General features: G+C 38.1%; 1 protein-coding gene across 3 annotated transcripts; it reads right to left on the reverse strand.

Moving 5' to 3' along the window:
- Window positions 1-567: 567 nt before the first annotated feature.
- pik3r2 (phosphoinositide-3-kinase, regulatory subunit 2 (beta)) lies at window positions 568-21,848 on the reverse strand. Of its 3 annotated transcripts, none has more exons than XM_057335141.1 (16): window positions 21,418-21,848; window positions 18,288-19,035; window positions 10,156-10,239; window positions 9,568-9,633; window positions 8,465-8,605; window positions 8,087-8,285; window positions 7,889-7,974; window positions 7,019-7,118; window positions 6,835-6,933; window positions 6,501-6,681; window positions 5,934-6,059; window positions 5,713-5,855; window positions 5,450-5,626; window positions 5,301-5,363; window positions 4,306-4,479; window positions 568-4,201 (listed from the first exon to the last, which is right to left on the reverse strand). In XM_057335141.1, exons 2-16 carry the CDS (start codon window positions 18,610-18,612, stop codon window positions 4,012-4,014), a joined length of 2,154 nt encoding a protein of 717 aa, XP_057191124.1. In that variant the 5' UTR covers window positions 18,613-19,035; window positions 21,418-21,848; the 3' UTR covers window positions 568-4,011. The 3 variants fall into 3 exon arrangements, with proteins under 3 accessions (XP_057191124.1, XP_057191126.1, XP_057191125.1); XM_057335143.1 differs by lacking the exon at window positions 21,418-21,848 and adding an exon at window positions 19,572-19,664; XM_057335142.1 differs by lacking the exon at window positions 21,418-21,848 and adding an exon at window positions 19,543-19,643.
- Window positions 21,849-21,970: the final 122 nt, after the last annotated feature.

The following is a 21,970-nucleotide window of genomic DNA, read 5'->3' on the forward strand; positions in this document are numbered from 1 at the left end:
ATGACGTCATTAAAATCCAGGAGAACTTAAACCCCGAAGACGAGAGTGGTTTACTGTAAAGACAGACAGCCACTGTCACGAGTTGTCATTTGTGTGAATTATTGTCCCATCACATGAGTGGCTACTGTGAAAACATCAGCATAAAAACTATCAACTTTATCCCTTAAGTCCAAAGTAAACAATCGGCATAGAATTGGTTTCACAACAACTATCATGGCAAGAGTTATATTTGTTTCTTAATTTTTCCACACTATTAAATACGCACAACTTTGTGATAAGACATCCGACAATGACTCAACAAAGAAGTAAACATTAACATCATTGCTTTGCAGGGTCAATGGTTTAGTTCCAGGTTTAGCTGCTGGTAAATTCTACTTTTTTAAAAATACTCTCTCCAGTGTTTTTCATCATATTCGTTCAGATATTATCATCTGCAGGGAATGTAAAAAGGTGCATTTCAAAAGACCAGTTCCTGAAGTTTTTGTTAAGAGACGATGCAGTTTTGCTGCTTCAGCATGACACTGTAAACGGTAAAAGCAACCACTGTTTCAGAAACCGAGGTCACAAAGTCAAACTGATGACAACAGACAAGCAGGTGCAATAGACTCAATATGTTTTTATTGTCTTAAAAATAATTTCATCTACCTATTAAAGAGCCAAGTCTCTATACTTGTGTACCTGTTTGGTAGACAAACAACACTGATGCAAACTGTACACAGAAATAAATCTGCACCCAAAAACAGATTGGGGTGAAAAGAAATGAGGGAAGCAGATTATGTACATGAAAATGTGCACAGTAGAGTTCAACAAACAGTGCTTCCCCCTCTTTTAAAGATCTAATGGCACTTTGGTGTGCATTAGCTTCAATAGATGTCATGCACTTCAGGGAAACAGGACTAGGTATTTGTTTGAACAGGGAAATAAAAGTAGAACACAGAAGAAAGGACACTGAATGAATAAAATGTAAAACATTTGTTAAATGCATATAGATAGAGATTGTGACCTGTGCACCAAAAAAGGAGCATCAAGGAAACATTTCATATTTTAAAGTAATTTATAGAACAATTTAATTATTTAACATAATTTCGGAAGTGTATTATTAATGGATGGGAAAATAACTGACAAATACTGTGGTTAATAACAACGTGAAAATACTCTTCTATCAAACATTTTGCTTTATGCTTTTTAGGATTTGTCCATCCATGGTTTTTAGAAAATAGAAAAAAAGAAGCTGCCAAATTTACCTTGGCACTTTTTCGAAAAATTGCTTTCTACAAGAGAATTTTATTAATATTTCCTTCTGTACTTTTGTTACAGTACTTGTACCATAGCCAAAAGAAAAATATATCTGTTGGGAAAATATGTGATGAAAACCTGCTCTGGGTAACATTTGCATTTTTTAAAGACACTGTAACAGATTGTGTTAAACTTCCTTGTTCAAAATATATTTCTATCTGACATTTCAAGGTGAGGGAGCACTGTTCGAAGTAAACAAAGAAGGAAACAAAAAATCTTCAAGTTTAAAACAACTGAGGCACAAAAAAAGACAAGTAACTCAGTCTGTACAGATTCCCGCAGGAACAGACAGAGCACGTCTGAAAATACACCTTCTATTTGGTTATTAGATACTGTAAACATTTGTAACTGTACTGAATGGAAGATATTCAAGCTAGCTTATCTTTGAATTCTTAAGGTCATTACTCACAATGAGAAACATAAAACAATGACAGAATTATAGCCTCTCTCTCTCTAAAAAAAAGAAATATATATATAAAGCAGAACCAGTATCAGCACTACCATAACACATTATGACACTACCACTGATTCATTTTAGGCCTGTAACTAAAACTTGTACCTAAATTATTTTTTGTTGCTCATACAGGCTTGTAAAGCTTCATATATTGTCACCAACAATGCATCATATCACCACAAGATGTGCTCGTATAGTGCATTTAAAGGATTTTACTCTGCTCACACACACATCCAGCACTCTGGCTCATTTCTCGAACAAGTCAATCTGAACATACAAGAAATCACAAACAGTGTCTGTGCTGAAAGTCGCTGTTTCTCGCTCCACTCCGACACTATTTTAACAAAACAACTTCTGATCTTATCACCACGATGAAACAAACCGAACATTTATACCGAAAGACACACTTACGAACCATGTAAAGGATTAACCCCATTTTTTGACTGTGGCGAACTTATAAACAAAATTGAATCGAACTGAAAGATGTCAAAAGCTACACTAAATTCGCTCCAAAGTCATTTTCACAAGTTTATATTTCTACTTGCCTTCAAAATATTACACTGCATCAGTTTTACGCGTACGGTATTTTAACCTTGTTGCTAGCTAAGTTTGTAAAACGACTTAATGGATAAAATTACTATCAAATGCTTTTATGTTATGAACTGACATCCTCAAAAGTGCATAATTGGTTGTTTAATACCAAACCTCTTTATAAAGCTAATGTTTAACATTACAAATAAGGGCTCCTAACATCTATCACACAGTCAAAATGGCAATGTTCTTCTTTAACTCGGTACTGCCAATGAAAATGCCATTAAAAAGCATTTAAAGTACATGCATGTAACAGAATTCATTTAAAATTACAGGTAGTTACAATTTTTTAAAGAACTCAATGGAAGAATTCCATTTAATGCCAATCGAACTTGATTTGTAGGGAAATATTTCAACATCTGCTTGTGGGACTACTTGAAAGGTCTAATCTGTGTAAATGAAGAATTCTTTATCGTCCTAATCACAAGAAAACCATCTTTCATGCACTTCCTCACATTGCAGTTTTCTGGCAACTCCGGGCTGTGCAAATTCCAAAAACGTCACATTTAATCACCAATTCTTAGTATTTAAATTTCACTCATTAAAGTGATTTTTTTCTCTTTTATCCAACTTCTATGATTTTGACCAGTGTATCGCTTGGCTTAATACGAGTCAAACCATGCCATGACTGCAGTATGAAACACTTTCTTCTATAAATATTTTTGCAGAATTACACTGTGGTCTGTAACCATGACTTCCACGAAACTCTAAAATCGCACGTGAAAACGTTTTGAATCTGTTCCACATTTTTTCTCGCTGCATTGGATAACCTCATTGCCCTTAAACTTTCTAAAGCAAATGGAGTTTAGACTGAACTTGTCGTTGCTTTGGGATCACTTTTGTCTTCAGCTCACTGTCTCTGTCCTGGATCACAATGCTTCTCTACAGCTATGCGTTCATTCTCACGTTACAAGAGACAAAAATAAAGCACCAGGAAGCACCAACATCTGCTAGAATACGAGCCCACGGAAACCAGTAAAATCTCCAGCTCTGTGGTAGGACATTTAAAAGAAATGTATAAAATTGTTGATGGCTATTTACTAACCATGACAACTAGCTTTAAAGAGGCAGATTAGAAGCTACGAGGGCTGAAGTGTCCCTCCACCACTTACGATATAAAAAACTGTTTGTTTCACATCTTCTCTAGGACAACTCACATAAAGAGAAATCTATTTGAACGGTTGGCAGAAGCAAACTACCAAACATAATACACATAGGATGATAACCCACAGCAGTGATTTAATGGCTAAAAGATTGATTTTCAACAGCTGCGACTTTCACTTAATTCCTCATCTAGATCCCTGTCTGGCATCCTAATCTAAAATAGGCGAGAAACAGCCACAGTTGTATCCAAGACAGAGCGCAAGTTCAAGCTTTCATGGAATCATTAGACACAGTCAGAATCTGTAAGTTTGAACTCTGCAGACCAATACAGTACTTGCAACGTCTTCGAAACCTTTTCTTTATTTTCGGGACGACTAATAAAAGTATTTAAGCTCTGATTTTACGGTAATTGACTAGTCCTAATACGGAAAACTACGGGCTTGCAAAAAACAACATATTGTGCTTATCTGTTTTCTAGGATAAACATAAAAGTTTGGTGTTAGTATAGTTTGCTCCGTATAATGTGCTTAATCATGCTTTAAATGTGTCTCGTCGTGTCCCGGTGCTCATCTAGGATGCTGTGCGAGGACGGGGTAGGTCAGGGTTACATTCAGTGAGTCGTTGTGCTGGACCAGGGAGGTGTGTTTGTAGTGCAGGACCAAGTCTTTCAAGGAACCATAAAGGTTGTAAGGCTCAGCAAATCCAAAACCTGTGACCGTCTTGTAAATGACACAATGCTTGATCTCTCCATCCACGCTATTGAAAATAAAGACATTACTGCATTTAGCAGACATTCATCCAAAGCATTTGAGGTATGGATTTGATCGAATTTTGTCAGTTGAGATACGAGAGTAACTCACACAACAGAGCAGGCGAAGGAGCCCTTTTGGGTCTGACTCTCTCGGATAAGGAAGGTGCCGTCTTGTTTGCCTCTCAGGAGATCCTCTGCGTGTGTGCGCTTAATGTCCCCGACGTACCAAGTGCACTCATCGTGTTGTGCTTGATCGTCATCATCATCCAACAGAGAGTAGAAGCTGTAAGGTCACAAGGCATTAATGAGCATATGATGTAGTGCACTGGTCATGTGATATACTGTATGTTGGGCCCACGTTAATCAATCTCAGTACGTAAAAAAAGGCTCTTTAGGCAGTTATGTAGTATCCATATCTTTTTTTTTTGTAAAAATGTGAGTGCGTAAAAATAAATACCGCATATGCCTACTATACTACTTTGGTAAGTTTTTATCAATTGGTTTTTACTATAGCGATAGCACAGATGTCAACATTTGGGGGTTCAAATACTGTGCGTTACTGTATTATATGATTTTCCATAGTCTGGTAAGTGCCATTTCTCATTACAGACACATGAAAATTAAAATAAAGTAACTATTTTATGTTCTATAAGAGGCATCCCTTCTCCATTTGTTATTATTGGTTATTTGGTATTATTGCTTCTGGTTTGCGCATTTTAATTCACAGAAATTCTACAAAGTATGCAGTCTCACAAAAACTGTGTCCTTTTTCTGTCACGTCCATAACGCACGTTTATTTCTCTTTTTCAAAACCGAAAACTTGTGCATAGACTGATATTTTTCTGATGTTTAGACTCTATCAACAAAGGTTTACTAAAATATAAACAGATGGTTCAGTATATTGGTAACAAATACATTCTCTGAGTGTTTATATGTCACATCCATAATGCCGGAATTAACCCATTCCAGCTTGTTAACATTTACAAATTCAAGAGTCTGGTCATTTCTGTTCATTCATTCAAAAAAACTGTGTTGTTTTAACTTGTTTATTTTCTAAATTTGTAAAAACCGACAAAACGCAAAACCACGTTGAACAAAACTTACTCGTTCTTTATACCCAACCATTCGTTGATCTTCCTTTGTCTGGTGCCTTTCTGGGTTAACCATCTGCAAAAAAGGATTTTCATGATCATCATCAGTGAAAACATGCTGTCCCACCAGAATTCAGTAAAGCACATTTTTCATATTCTTACACAAGGTACTGGTCCCTAAGCTTCCTCAGCTGGATGAGGTCTGGTTTCAGGCTGTTCATCCTCTTGTCTATCTCGCGATTGTCCATGGCTTGCAGCTTCAAGTCTTGTTCCAACTTTCTCTTACTGTCATGAATCTCTGTCACTCTGGACTTCAGCTTTTCAGAGTTGTTCTGTATTCTGAACAGACAAAGAAAATGACTCCTCTAGATATATGAGCCACACATGGCGTAAAGCAGAGAATAATGGGACATGAGCGAGACTACCTCTCAATCTCTTTGTCGTTGCCTTCTCTGCGAAACTTCTCGATGCTTTCTCTGCTGAGGCGCTCCTGGGTATCGCACTGCTCCTCGAAGATCTTGATGGTCTCATTAAAGGCCTCTATGGCTGTCCGTTTCATCTGCAGCTCCTGAGAGATTGTACAGATCATCTCTGTTAGCGACTCATCCCAATGCATTTTAAAAGGCTGAGATGAAACGTGACCTACTTGTGCTGTGCGCGTATATTCTTCGTACAGTACGTCATACTCGTGGCTCTTCTGCTGAAACTGCTCGTGATAGACCTTCAGCTGCTCACCTACCGCCTCGATACTGTCCTCTTTAACCACCTGATCCTGTAGAGAAAAATGAAATGTTTTTAAAAACCTCACGCTGCAGCTGGACAGTAGGGGTGGGTGGTACAGTATGAACAAAATCTTTGATATGAGAACCTTCATATTACATGATATATACTCTATCATGGCCTATACTTGACATTCAAAAAGTATGATCTAATTATTCATTATTATCATTTTTCTTTGGAATGGATGTCAACCTAAAAGTAATATCATTACACACACTGATAAATGTAGAAATGGTAAAGCAGAACCTCTACTGGTCAACAACGTTTTTACCATTTTTTACCAAAAATGACCAGTTTTGCGTGGATATACTGTGATACGACCCAGCCCTCGTGAAGATTTTTATAAATAGAATGTCATTACCATAAAGACTGCAAAGAAAAGAACACATCAGTTTGATCATGTTGAGATGTGTGAAGAGCGGAGACATCGCACCTGCTGATATTTAGACACGGGGAAGAGCAGACGCGTGTCCAGCTTGGCGTTGTACTGGGTCAGTGACTCATGCCGGTAGTGGTTGATGAGCTCCACCACAGTGTGAAAAGTAAGAGGTTCTGAGAAGCCGTACTTCCCTCCACGGTAAAAAATCTTGATCAGTTTGTTATTTCCTCCTTTCCTGGAATAAACAAGGTAAGGCTTCGATCACACTTTATGTTCCTGTTACTGATTTCCTCAATGATGCAAATCAAAACAAACGATGGACCAGCACGTACGTAATGCATTTATTGATAGCGAACAAACAAAACGTTTCGTCTGCAGGTCCACTCACCTGAGCGTCAAGGTATATTCTCCCTGAACTTTGCTGGAGGCATCCCGCACCAAGAAGGTACCATCAGGAGTGTCTCTCATTTTGTCATTCACCTCCTCTCTACAACACAAAATAAAGCCACTGACATCAGACAGAGATCCATCACTTACAAAAATATGAAGTAATCATCGTGGTGATGGTTTACCTGGAAATATCTCCCCAGTACCATTCAGCTTCACTCATTAAGCTGCTGTTTCCATTGGTAACAGATGAGGCCATGGCTTTGGGCGGTTTAGGAGAGCGAGCTGAATGAACAAGACAAATAACATATTTATGATTCAAATAAATAGAGTCTTTATTTTGTGCTCCAAGAATGTTATGTGCATCACTGAAGAACCACACCATCATCAATTATAAGGAGTCTTCCTGGAACAACCTGCCATGCTTAAGTGGTAATGTGACTCAACGATCAACTTTGAATGGGAAATAACAAATCCGGTACATTTCAGTTACCATCATGAGATTTTCATGGTGTTTAAGTGATATCCAGATTGCAGGTTGAAGTAAAAGTCTTTATCTCATTATGTTTTGAAATCCCGAAAGTTCAATAAACTGTGGGACTTCCCTCTCATAAATATTTTGTCCACAGCACACTTTTACATTAGTTTATAGTGAAAGCTTGTGATTTGCCTGAATTTTTTAATGCTGTCGATTAACACAAACAATAATTTAGACACAATACGCAGTGTGTATAAACAAATGAGACACGCATTTATAGTAAACACATTGAAAGGCAAGCTGGCAGCACTTAAAAATATTAAAAATATGCAACTAGATTTACAAAAAATCTTTATTGCGGGTTGTTTAAGTTCACAGGGCCTGAGACTAAATTTTTATGGGTGGCGCCCTCTCTGTGACCAAGGAGTTAGCTATACCATAAAGACCTTAATAGGCCCTTATTATAGAGCCAAGGACATCCCCGGTTGACCCCAAGTAAAAAAACATCCACGTCCACAATTTGAATTATTGAATAAAAAGTAACTCAAACTGACAAAAAGTATCGCAAGTGATTTACCTGGAGGAGTTGGCTCTTGTAACCAAATTCTCTCCAAAAGAAGTCTCTCAACGACAACCGCAGGGAACTCCTCATTTTCTTCTGACCTGTAAATCAAACACATTGAAACGGGGAAGGTTTACGTGTGTACTAAAGTTCAGCAGTTTATTCTAAACAGTATGGATAAAGCTAACTGGGGAATACAAAAACCCCACTTACCCGCTCACAGGGCCCCTGATCAGCAGAGGGCCAAAGGTTTGGCCGAGCGTGTGAATGTCTAGACCGTTCTGCTCTGCACACTGGAAGACCTTCTCCAGGTGTCTGAGTAAATACTGCAGTGTCAGGAGGTTCTGTAGTGGAACGGCAGGATTCTCCAGCGCATGCAACAACTGCTCTCGTCTCCTCATTGAAGGAGCATCTGTTACCGAAAGAAACCCCCACAGTGAATCTCACAAGCCGTTCAGGCAAATGCAAGGGAAAATGTTCGCATTTTCTTGGCCGACAGCACTTGTTTGCTTATTCTGTTCGTATTATTCTGTTACTTTCTATAGACGCCGTTCATCCATCATTGGCAGACCTGCAAAAAGTGGCACTTACCCGATTCTAGCTGCACTGCTGTCTGAAGGTCTGTATAAACAGAAGGAGGGATGATAGGTGCAGGAAGTTCCTGCAGGTACCGAATGAGAGCTTCCGAGAGTGTGTGAACGTCCCACTGTCCCACGTCCAGCTCCTGCGGCTCTGCACACGGAAAAATTACATCATGACCGACATCTCATACAGTGAAAGACTCTACCTGCCAGTGTGAACTCTATAAGATGAATGTTTTATACCGCTGCTGTCCTTCTGAAACATTGTATCTCCGTATTTTGTGATTTTTATTTTTGCCATAAATGTCACTCTTTATGTTTGCCACTGGGTTTTGTAAAAATCTAACCAACAAAAAGTTTTAAAAAAGTGCTTGTCAACTTTGACAAAAACAGTATTTAATCATTGAAAAAAGTATAGTTTTTTCAATGTTCTGAAAAACAGAGAATTTGGACAAACGAGGTTTCGGAAGGACAGCGACGATGTTCTAATACATGACTGTCAAATGCTTGAAAAAAAGGCAAACAGTACAATCACAGAAATATGACAATTATTGTAACCAAATATCTGGGTAACTTAATTTGGCTGTTAAGTGTTTTACTTTGTCATGTAACTCCTGGTTATTTGACTTTTTTATGGTACATAGTAGGGTTCAAAAGACCACTGAGAACCTGAGATTCAAACAATTTAATACAGTAAATGAACAGAACACAACTGAAAAACAATAAACATAAGTATGTGAAATGAATCTGAATTTTTAGATTATTTCTGCAGTATTTCTAGGTTACACAATTTTTGCTGGTTTTTTTCTAAAGTGCACTAAATCATTTTTTGAAACAATCTAAAAAATGTAAAACTGTTATTCCAATAATGTAAATTAACAATAAGGTAATAATTAAATTGTGGTCAAACTTAAATTAAGTAAAAAAAAGTATTTTTTAAGTATTAAAAAAGTAAAAGTTATCCATTATCTTCTTGGTTAAACGTTGGTTGAATGTAAATGAACATTTACAGAATAAAACAGCTTACAGCTCCTAAAACTAACATGCAAAACACAAATTATTCAATGCAATGCTGCATGTTGCCGTCAACATGTCAACAGCAACTGAACTCACCAGCAACGCTCTGACTATCAGTGGCTGAGGGACTGGACGTCCTGTACAGTATCCTAGAGTCCAGACCTAGCAGAAAATCCACGTGTCAAAAATAGCCCTTCCATGCTTGGATTAGCATCAGAGTCATACCTAAACATTAAATGTAAAAGCCTGAAGCTATAAATACATCCAGTTAAGCTATCTGAGAGCTCTATCCCTCAATGTTTTAGTCTGTGGAGAAGTAAAACGAAGGCTTCAGTTGAGCCAGGCAGTGTGAGCGTCACTCCATCTCTCACTCAGAAGTGAAAAAGAAGGAGGGCTCATAGAGAACGCTGAGCAAATCTGGATGGTAGTAACTGCCATATGGTCTAATGAGAAACATTTCGCACCTCCTTGGCTTTGGGTATTATTTTCAATGTGGAAATAATCTATTAAATAAAGGCATTCTAAGTGTAATTGTTTTTATTTTCATTTCTGCCTGTGGCTGGAGGCTCTCCGCAGGGATTCTTGCTCACACTGGAATCGGGTGTCAAGTACTTTGACGTGCAAACCGCAAACAATAAAGCCCTCAACATGACGGTCAATGACAGAATGGATGGAAAGTGTTACCTGTCCGCTCAATTGCTTCAACCAACTTAACAAGATCAGGGGGAACGCTTTCCGACTGTGTGAACTGTTTGGTCAGGTCCGGGGCTGGAACAACAACAAAAAAACTTAGAAAATTTCCTTTAAACCTCTGCTTATATTTATAATAGAATTGAATGAACTACTTTGCGTATTTTCTCATTGAATATTGTAAAGAGTAATGTTGACATAACTTGCATTCTTTTTTTATTTACATAAATATATAAAATCTTCATGAAGTAAGTGTACGCTTCAAAAATGAAAATGTTCAACTCTTGTTAGTCTTCCTCACCTACTGTTGTGACTTACTGTCCTGAGCCCAGTGTGTTAAATTTGACTTTGACTTGCCTGTTACCTTTTTTAAATAAAGAGCTAAATGTGCCGTCCTTTGTGGGAAACTAAAGCTGCCAAAAGCAGCAACTGTTTAGCGGAGGAGGCTGTGATGTGATATAATGAGAAGTTCTTCTATACAATCTGGGTATTTTTGAGCCAATAGTGAACTCAGTGCAGACCACATATCTCTCTTCTTTAATGTTTTAGATTGATGGCCTTTGGATGGATAAGGTTTTAATTCGGTTTTCACAGTTTTTATATATTTTGCTTTTTACGGATATAAAAAAAAACAGATTAATGGCTAAAAACAACAACTAAACATGCAAAGTATTAAATAGCATCAACAAATATAAACAAATACAAAATATATATTTTTTACCGGAGGAAAAAAGCCTCCATTCCCTCCTGTCTTATTCCAGTCCTTCTGGAGTGAGAGCAGCCTCGGCCCTTCGCGTGAGCAGAGCACAATAAACGATTTAATCAAAAATCCTGAACAAGCAAAAGCCCACTGGCCTTGTGCCAGACCCTCCTTTTCAGGCCCACCACAAAGAGGCCAGAGCTTGGCTGCCTTCTTCTCCTGGCAGTGCAAGGCTAAACCACGTCTGATTATTAATTTTGGAGTTCAGACAAAGTGCCATGTCAGCACATTCTTCACTTTTCCACTGCACGTTAAGCATGGAACTCTGCTTGCTTTTCCCTCTTTCGGAAGTAAGCCTACCTCTCGCGCATTAACTACGACATGGACAACTGACATGAATCCATGTTCAATCCACACAAAAAAGACTTCCCATTTTCCACTTTAAGCCAGCTTTGCTTTGATAAAAAAATACTCTTAAATAATCTATGGATTTTTAAATTTAAAATGTGTTTAACAAAGTCAAGAATTCTAATTCAGCAAATGTCTTTCCATATAATACTTCTGAATCATAGAAAATTTCGTCTTTGAAGGGATAATTATTCTGTCATCGTTTATACACCCTCTTGTTGTTCAAAACCAGTGTACGACTTGTTCTTCTGTGGAACACAAAAGAACATATTTTGAGAAATGTCTTGGAGGTTTTGTTTTCTATAGAGTGGAAGTCAATGGGGCCAATGTTATTTGGTTACCAACATTCTTCAAAACAACTTCTTTTGAGTTCTGCAGAAGAAAAAAGTCATACAGGTTTTAAACGACACAAGGGTGAGTAAATGATGGCAGAATTTTTATTTGTGGGTGAACTATCACTTTAAGAGAAATCATTTCAGACATGCTTTAAAAGTAATCTGTAACAAGTTTTGTAACTTTATCTAAATACTTTAGAATACTTTGGAATACTATAAGGTACATATAAACAAAGGGATCACCAAACAGATGACTTGGCTTTCCTCTGCATATTATTTTAAACAACAGCAGTTTTACAGTTTTCCCTCATTGGACATTATAGTCCACAATTGTGAGTGTATGTCTCACAATTCTAAGAAAAGAAGTCAGATCAAACTCACAACTGTGAGGAAAAAGTCAAAACTGTGAGACAAAACGTCACAATTACCTAAAAAATTACTTAAACAAGAAACTCCCAAACAACTTTCACAAAACATGAAAACAGTCGTTGATCATTCAGGTAACGGACAATAAAGATTCAAGGGTATGTACATTTTTTAATGTGGCAATTTGTATAAATTAAGTCAGTTTGTCTTGTGGAGAATATGTAAACTTTCATTATGTGAAATAGTTTATTCAGGACAGTACTAAATACAATTAATATGCGATTTCTATGAAACCAGATCCCTCTTATTTTGTTAAAATTATTCAAATTTTGCATATTCTGCAAGAATTATGAAACTTGTGAGCATAACTGTAATTAAGGATGCTTTTGCAGATTGTCAGAGAATCACAGATTGCTGTTTACATTAGTTGCCTGAGGCTACAGTTTATAATATGCTTAAATGAAGTAAATGACATTACAATTTCAAGTAATCACTTTGGTGATCTAAAATACTTTTTGGATGTAACTGTAATTTGATTACAGCCCATTTAAAAGTAACTATAATGAAATACAGTTACTCAAATTTTGTATTTCGTTACTCCCCAGCCCTGGTTATTTTTATATTTCTAACATTAACTAACTTTAATGGTATGATACATTTTATTTATTAACCATATTTTCTCATAGCTCCAGGTCACTTAAATTGCAAATCCAAACACAGCATCCACATGCTTAAAAACACGCAGCAGGGGTTTTGTGCAAAATACTGTTTTTAGGAAAAACAGCTGTGGTCCTCAAGTCATTGTTGGTTTTTGGAGCGGGAACCAACTAATCATTACCCAATTATAGTCGTCCTGGTAGTCTGCATCTTGGCTGGCCTACAGCAAAACATGCCTCTCAAAAAACAACTGCAACGGCTAATCATGATTACAACAACAACTGGCTTCATTCTACAGCACTTCATGCACTTCTTTAAACCAGCCATTTGTTGCTCAATCGCTTTTGTTCAATTTCATGCTCGTTGATATCAAGTTAAACAAAATGTTGGCAGGCTAGCCCACTTAGCTTTGCAGTTTGGTGGATTTTTTTCTTTGCCTCACTTGCACTCATTAACTTGGATTCAGTCATGCTCTACTAATGGAAAACCATGTCTTTGTGTTCGGTGAATATGATTATGTAAGACACCCTTTCACCCACATTACTTTGTACTGTTTGGTAATCTGGGCACCTCATTCATGGCTAACCTAAGGCCTTGCCCATTTCCTTTCACTGGAACTCTAAAGCTCTCAACATGTTTTAATCTTAATGCAGTGCAAACAGTATTAAGAAACACCACAACATAAAAGCCACAAGTTATTCTTTCAGTTGTGAATAACCAGCTTCTGGTCTGACTGGATTTTAACACAAAGAGGAAATAAATCCAGAAAATGTTTCACTCTAACAGATTAAAGGATTACAAATATATTGCATAATGCATTTATGCATGCACATTTATTTTTAACAGTTCAATGAAAAATCATATTCGATCTAAATGCCAACAAAAAAACCTAGCCGGGACAATTTAGGAAATCTTTCAATCTGTCACAATTAATGAAGCGTTGTAGATAAAACCCAGTTGTATTAATTAAACAAGCCAAAGTACCATGGAGAAGATTCAGAATACATGCTCAGATTGGAGGCTTTAACTAGCCCTGTACTAATTCTGTGAAGGAAGGTTCAGGGTATGGAGCCGGGGGGAATTCATGGGGCCTTCTCTTTCTGAGAATTGTAGCGAGTGGATAGTTTATAGCTGCCTGGAGACAGTATCAGAAGAGTCTGTGAAACAGGGGAGGAGGAACAGGCGGAGACTGTAGAAATGCCAAGCCATGGTTCACTTAAACCAGCAGTAAAACTGAGGCCAGGAAAAGAAAGAGAGAAAAAAGAGACCTTTTGTCACAGGCTGTGAAACAAATAAGTTTTATTCTGTACGGATAGTGTTAGTGGATTTAGATTAAATCTATACACGTAGATGTATTTTAGGACTGCATAAAATTGTTACATCTACACAGTAAAATCGCCAGTGTTAAAAAGGTCAAATTGACACAGTGTATATACAGTATAATCCACACTCTCAAAGTGTGGATTATATAAACACTGTGAGATTAATTTGACCCTTTTTAACACTGGCGATTTTGCTGTGTACAAATAAAGTAAAATGCCAAAGTAGTCTTATTTGTCTGTTACAAATACATACATCTTGCATGTTTGTTTATTATATAATAAAAAAACACAGAAAATGCGTCATAGATCAGATTCTATCTAGAATTGCGGATTTACATAATTGACATGTAAAGTCAAAGTGTTTATATTGACTTAACAATAAGGCTGCATTTGTTAACATTAGTTAACATGAACTAGCACTGAATAATATTTTTACAGCATTTGATATCTTGGTTACATAATGTGATATTTTTTTCGTAAATACGTTTCGTAAATACGTTATCTCTTTCGCCAAAAAAGCAAAAACACTATGACATCTTTGTCCTGTGAGAGTCGCCTTAAGGGCTCGGCATAGTCCATGTGAATTGCGCTTTCGTTCTGCGTTTGGGGTAAAACGAAGCTCGAAAACATTGAGAGACGGTATAGTGTTTTCAAACAATCCAACACCCCTTTGTTTCTGGAGGCGGGGTTTACATGACGTATCCAAATAGCCTCTGCGCAAGTGGCCACACAAACAACACCCCCACCTATTACGTAATGGCCATGGACCAATTGTGGCTCGAGGGTGTTTACCGGCCAACACGAACTTTCCCGAAGAGTTCTGTTTGGTTTGCTGCTGCAAACTAGTGAAACAAATTGTCGTTTGGACCAGATTTTGTTCGAAATCAGGTCACAGATGTTCGTTTTTCGATTTCGAATGTAGTGTGCTGAGCCCTTTAGAGCTTCGAAAGGGAAGGGTGGAGTGAGCCGTTTGGTTGCAATTCACAACCTCACCAATAGATGTCGCTAAAATCTCCACATTGCTCCTTTAACATTAACAATGCTTAATAAATGTTGAAAAACTATATTGCTCATTGTTCTTATTAGCTAATGCATCTCCTAATGTTAACAAATCTGTTAAATCTACCAGTTTAATTAAGTTACACTTAAAGGGTGTGTCTCAAACATGCAGTGTGTCTTAAATTAGAAGTTTTGTAGGCCGGTGAACCACAGGAGAGAAAAATGGAAAAGTTTCTGAATCTAGATATGTGAGTGTCTTTCATGTGGAGAAGGCTGAGAGAGTCAACCAATTATTACCTATAAAGCTGTTTTAAATCATTGTAATTACTGTGCTATTAAGGTTTTAAAGATATTTAAGAATAACTATGGACATTTTATCTTTAAAGGAGTCATTCGCCCGGAAGTACGTGTTTTTCTTTGTCTTTTGTGTGTTATAAGTTGCCCATGCATGTATTAGACACGTGAATTTGCAAAAATGTAAGTGTCGGAACAAAAGATGTATTTTATCTAGAAGCGAATGCTCACCCAGACCTGCCTGAAACGCCTCGTGTAACCACACCCCCACAACTTGACGTCAGCTCGCGGAGAGATTTGACTAAAACCGCCCAAATCTACACGCAAGTAATGTGGGCGGTCTTGTAAATCTCATTGTATCGTCTGTCAGTACAATTGCTTTGGAACCTGATGTTCCGAATATGGTAAGAGGCGTTACATTTCCGTCACACAATTGCAGTATTCCACCAATCACTACGCAGTAGTGAACTGGCCAATCATAGCACACCTCGCTTTTCAGAGCGATGAGCTTTGTAAAATATCCTCGCGTTTCAGAGAGGCGGGGCTAAGAGGAGATACAAACATGCACGGTATGTGGAAAATACAGCGTTTTTTTAACCTTAAATCGTGTATACACATTGTAATACATCTAAAGCAAACAATAATATTCGTTTTAGCCGCGTAAAATGACCCCTTTAATACAGAAAAATGATTAAACCTGTCCATCTAGTTTCATAAATCTGATGTGTCAACTGTCAAATGCTATCTTTCAGACAGAAGCTTCTGACAGAAGGCTGTAGCTTCACCACAAACTACCAACAAAACACTACATTAAAGCTACTGATGTTACAATAAACAATAAAATCTGAGTTAGTATTTTTTTTACTCAAAACCAATGAGGATTTTTTGGAGAGAAAAAAATGTAGCACCCCAAATTGATAATATTAAATATTAATTTTGAATTAATAAATCAATTAAAAAACGAAATACATCCTAACAGTTAAAACGTCTGTTTATCAACATCCAAGTTTAACCTTCTAATAAGTTGGTGAACAATTCCAAACTAAAATGAGAAAAAAAATTGTATGTTGTATAATAATGTCAAATATCCCAATACTTGACCCATGGCCTATATGCTGATGGTTTTAATTTGATCAACATTCAAATAAATATTTGTGATTGATAAATAGATCTTGTCATTTCTAACCAGCGCACATTTTATGCAAATAAAAGATAAGATCCTGCAAATGATCAAATAATGTAAGTCAATGCTGCTTAACGTTCGGGAAAAAAAATATATAATATAATTTGCTTGATTAATCTACATTTCTAGATTCTTAATACTACAGTATTAGGGCCTGATCAGACAGAACGCATCTTTTGCTGTGAGACGCGCCTCTTTTGAATTGTTTTCAGTTGGCAGGGAGCGTTTTGCGCGCTGCTTATGCGCGCCGGGCGCCTTGCGTTTCTGCCGCCTGCTGTGCCTCGCGTTTTAGGCGGAGCGCTCTGAGCGCCCGAAGTTGAAAAAACTCAACTCTGAGCAGAAAAGTGCATGACGTCATGTGCACTTTTTTCCATTGTCCAATCGAATGAGTGGAGAGGCGGGGCTTCCCTTGTGGCAACGGAAGTTTACAGATGCTCGGAACGCCTGGAGACATGGAGGAGAAACTTGTTGTGGCTGTTTCGGGTTACCTAGCAACATACAAAAAACGCTGCGCGCTGCTCTTTTCAAAGAGTCACCAAAAGAGTAGCGCGGCGCGCCTCGTGTTTTCGAACATGAAAAGCGCGTTCTGTGTGATCGTACCCTTATGCTTCTCTTTTTTCCATCCTCATGCAAATTGTTTTTAAGCAGCAGGCAAATTCTGGAGGCATGTAGGTCAATTCTCTACCTCTACAGGGAAAAAATCTGAGAAAAATGTATAGGTTAGCCAACTTTAAACTCTTTTTTAGAAGTAACTTAAATACTTTCAGCGAGACTGCATGGCAGCAGCACATTTATGCATTTGCAGACTCTGTTTTCCAACGCAACTTCTTCAGTTTTAGCAGTATGTGTCTTTTTGTCAGTAAGCACCATACAATAAATATGACTTTTATTATATAGCAATAAACATCACCGCATTGGAATAGTGGAGAGTTTTAGCTGTGCTAAAAAAGGGAGAAGACATTGAAGCGAAAATCACCTGATTAAAGTGGAATGTGCGTATGAAGCTGAAAGCTCTATCTGATACATAATTCCATTCTCCAGATTGGCCTGCTCAACTCCCAGTCCTCTAAACATACGATAATTTACTGTTTCCTGAGGGCATAGATGGAGTGGGAGGGAGAGCTTGGGGAAAGTGCCAGAGAAATACAGGCGATTTGAAGAGGGAAACACAAGATATCTTGAAACTTAAGGGTAAAGGGTAAGATCTATAAAAGGTGTGCTAGATGACATTGGAGACAAAAGAGAAGCAGCAAAAAACATTCATGTCTGTAAATGTCGAGATTTTGTTGAATTAGACATCAGAAATCCTTTTTAAACAAATACCCAACTATGGCAGCAGGCTTCTATTTACAGTAGAAGCAAATTTCTCTGTAAAATCACATATTATAACCGATATGACGACTAAATAAACATAAACAGTTTAAAACTGAATCTAAATTGCTTCAAAACAGTTGTGCTATTTCCATTTTCACAGCATATTAATTTGATGTTGTTGGTTTCATTCTTTTTTTGTGTGTTTTTATTCTGTTTTGGTTAGTGTAAGCTGGATTTAAATGCGCTTTAGAAATAATAAAAAAGGTGTATATAAAAAATTATGTTTTTTGTCCGGTTTTATGTTTAATTTTGATTTATTTACATTTCTTTAATTTTGCCACGCTGCAATTTCTAAATTACATACAGGCCTGGATAATAATCCCAATACGATTTTAAACATATTTTGTTCTACTAAGCAAGAATTACATTTAAAAGGCAACGTTTTTTTATTAGTTACTTTTCACACAAAAAGGTCTGCATCAGATAAGCTATTAAATCAGATGTGATAGAGTTGTACCACTGTTTAGGAGAGGTTTTTGGAGTCTTACCCGGTGCTGAGGCTGTTGGCTCAGGTCTGGGAACAGCAGGAAGTGGTCTCTGAGAACGAGGCTGGCAGGATGACACTGACATTTTCACAGTTCCAACATACTGCACGTACGTCGCTGGAAAGTCTCCCCTCTGTTTGGTTCGCTCATTAAAACCTAAAATCCAGCCAATGCATTCCGGGTGCTGCTCGTCACCCTCTTTGACGCCCATTGACAGTAGAGACGCCTTCTCCACGGTCAGAATATCACCAGGTTCAAGGTCAATATCATTCTCCCGGTCCTTACAATAGGCGTACAGAGATCTGTACTGGAAGCCATCGGTAGCCATTTTCTCAGAGTATAAAAAAATCACCCCAGGCAGAAGAACCTTGGACTTGGGATGAAACTTTGGGAGGGCGTGGGTGATGTCGGACAGAGGGACGTTTTGTTTAAGGCTAAGGCTATTGACTGGAGCTTAAAAGCATGTCCAACAGAGTGGGCCTGTGCCGTTGGAAGCTTAGCGTTGCAGCTTAGACCTGACCGGTGTTAACCAAACAGGGAATTTTTCTTAACTTGAACCCACGGTTCAGCCAAATGATGGAGCAGAGAGAATGAGTCGGCAGCATGCTCGTTCAGGCACAGGGAAATTAATGAAGTATTAAGTTCAAATCCCGATTCCTTTTGGCAAATTAGCTGGTGTCGTCTGGTAGCAGGTCACTCAACATTCCACTTCAGAACGCGTTCCTCCCAGTGTAACATGATGAGTTGATGACTGAAGAAAAAAAAGACAGCAGCGTTTTAAAAGCAAAATACTTAAATGTTCTACTAAACACAATCAAATTATGATGCACCTCATACATGTATCATAGAGTTGACATGGTCATTATGGATATGACCAAAAGAATTTATGAGCACAATAATCTTAAAGCAAAGTGAAACTACAAAAAAGCTCTTCTGCTTACCTTTAAAAAAATAAAAGCAGAAATATAAATAACCTTTATATAACCCTTTAAACTGTGCAGCAATTCTAGCAAATGTAAAAAAGATACCGGTCAACCTATATTTGTTACACATGTTCTCAGTCACGTGTTGTGTTTTCTAGAAACAGGATTTCAGAATGGGTGCACGTCGCAATTTCGCAAACCTGGCAATTTGAAATCCATACTCTTCCAAGAATCCATGAGCAAAAGAACATAGTAAAATTTTTAGAAATACTTCGCAATACGCATCATGTTACTGAACCGCAAAACCCACGACTTTTCTTCATGCGCATACACACCTTCGAACCAAAGGTTTATGCTCGCTTACCAAGAAAGCGTCCAATTTACAAACCTCGCCAGATTACAATCAAATAAACGAAACCAAAGTGTCCGACAACACAGACTGGCATCACAGGGCAACACTCACCCCACTTTTTCAACTGACCAGGCGCACTAGGGTCTCAGTCCGACATCCTCTGTGTGAAGAAAAGAGGTGGTAGCACAGACACGTGGCACGGACATACCCAACCACAGCCCGCAATCCTCACACCACCAAAACACCCCCTCCAAAAAAAAAAAAGTATGTCATAACCGTTTTCGCCTTTTCATTATTATAACTAAAGTACTCGGCATAAAGCTACTGCTGTTTAAATATGTAGTTAGTTCGTTCATGAAAAAAGGAAAGGTCCATTACAAGTCTGAGTGCTAAAAGTTCTTATGAAACAAATCATCATGACAATAAAACAAATTGAGTCTTTTCAAGAATCCTGTCCTCCTCTTTATTCGGTTTGAGCAGAGCAGTTTGCTAAACACTGTGACCAAGGCAGACCACAAAATAATTAATGAATGGAGGCAGGAGACTCACTGTTGCTACAGAAGGGAAAAGGTAATGCTGGATTCCTATTGGGCAGAATATGGCCATGTGCTCAAGGATCACCAGAGAAGCTGGAGCAAATCAAGCAAACGTTCTAATATTAGAAAACGTATCCAGGCAGTGAGCAAAACCCAAACCATTATTTTACATAAATGGACAACCTTTTCCTTACGATTTAGCTTAGGAGGAAAATAACAGAAATCCTGTAAGACAGGAGACAATTCTCAGTAAGGCAAAATCAGAAGAGTGTCACTTATCAGACAAGACTTGTCTCTTTAGGAGTACAGGTAACATTAAGATCATTTGTGACATTTTTAAAAGGCAAGAGGCCGTTGTTGCTGGTAGGAGTTCAACTGATGAAACTGGATCAGGATTCAGGTCTTCTGCCTGCATGGGGCTATCAAGGTAGGGCGCTTAATCAATAAACAGGACCTTCTAACATTAAAGAAATGAGGACAGTACTTAGCAAATTTGCATGGAGAAGGACAACGATGAAGCTTATGTAAGAACTTCTTTCGCTCGTTTTATTTGGTCCAAGTACCTTGACTAATGCCAATGAGTCTGGTGACAGATAATGTTCTGCAAACAATGTGTCTTTTAAAGCTTGGACTGTGCAGCACTGAAGAAACTGCATACAGAAAATGCCCTCTGGATACATGGCGTGCAATGCTTCAAATAATTAACGCAAGGAAACATACATTAGACGGCACTTTATTGGCGGACGTAACTGACTAATTTAAATCACAGAAGTATCATTATAACTATTTCTCCCAGATTTCATTTTTTATTATCGCCGTGGCATTAACGCTGCTCGCGGTGCTTAGTTTTAGAGATGGCGTGCATTGTAAAACCGCTTTTACAAGTTAAAGTGACTCCAGATATAGACCGACGCATATGCATCGTCAAACACAGGCCGCGAATATAAGCAGCGAGCGATGGACCCTTTATATTAAGAACTGTTTAAATTGAATCCGAAAAGTTTGATTGTTGTTGCCATGCAACTCTAGTGAAACTGCTCGAGCTCTTCTTGCAATCTGTTCGCGGTGTATACGTTACTGCCTTGATCATCAGACAAGGCGAGTATGCTTGTGCATCACGCAAACATATCGATTCAAACATTTCTGTCGCTATTTCTATCGTAAACAGACGTTGCTTTAAAACAGTCAAATATAAATAAGTCTACGCGTATTATACGTGGTAGCACGCGGCGTGTCCTTTCCACCATTTCCCCACGTCCGGAGAGTGCTAGCCAGCACCGCGGAGTACAGTAACGTAATGTGCAAAACTTAGGAAAACTTACCAGTATCGCGTCGTGGCGAAGGCTTTGTTGATTTTCTGTCGAACCAAGTGCGCACTCGCGTTTTTAACTCCCGTCCGCTCCCTCTTTACACTACAGCGCTGTTTTCTTTTTCCTTTTCATTCCGCACAAATCTTTCCAACTTGCCGAACTGCCATTTTCCAGCACAGCACAGAGCGGCAGGACTGCGTGAGAACTAGCGAAATCTGGACGGAAAATAGCGGAATGAGCCGAAAACATCCGAAAGAGTAAATCTCGGTTTAGTCCGCATTATTCTTGCACTCACTATGCGCCATCCTGCTTGGCAGTGCATTAAAGCGACCACATCCAAAACGAAGCTCTTACTGATGATGAAAAATGTCGCAAGTCTGGTCCCAGGTATTGAACTGAACAGCTTTTAAAAAGCAACTCTTCACCAGTGCCCAACTGAAATGATCTGTAAACTTGTTCAACAATGTTAAACATGTAAATTTTGCAGGAAGTTACCTCTGTTTGCCAGTGTGGTTTAACTGCCAGTAATTCAATGGAATTACTGGAATTAATTTGCAGTAAATCA

Source organism: Triplophysa rosa, linkage group LG5 (genome assembly GCF_024868665.1).
Source record: "Triplophysa rosa linkage group LG5, Trosa_1v2, whole genome shotgun sequence".
Taxonomy (NCBI): Eukaryota; Metazoa; Chordata; class Actinopteri; order Cypriniformes; family Nemacheilidae; genus Triplophysa; species Triplophysa rosa.

Excerpts from the sequence above, each read along its gene's own strand:
- pik3r2 (XM_057335141.1), bottom strand. The coding sequence starts at position 18,612 with ATGGCTACCGATGGCTTCCAGTACAGATCTCTGTACGCCTATTGTAAG. Across the intron at positions 5,856-5,933 it reads AATATACGCGCACAGCACAA|GAGCTGCAGATGAAACGGAC; the intron begins GTAGGTCACGTT and ends ACAATCTCTCAG. Across the intron at positions 4,480-5,300 it reads TGGTTGGGTATAAAGAACGA|CTTCTACTCTCTGTTGGATG; the intron begins GTAAGTTTTGTT and ends GTGACCTTACAG.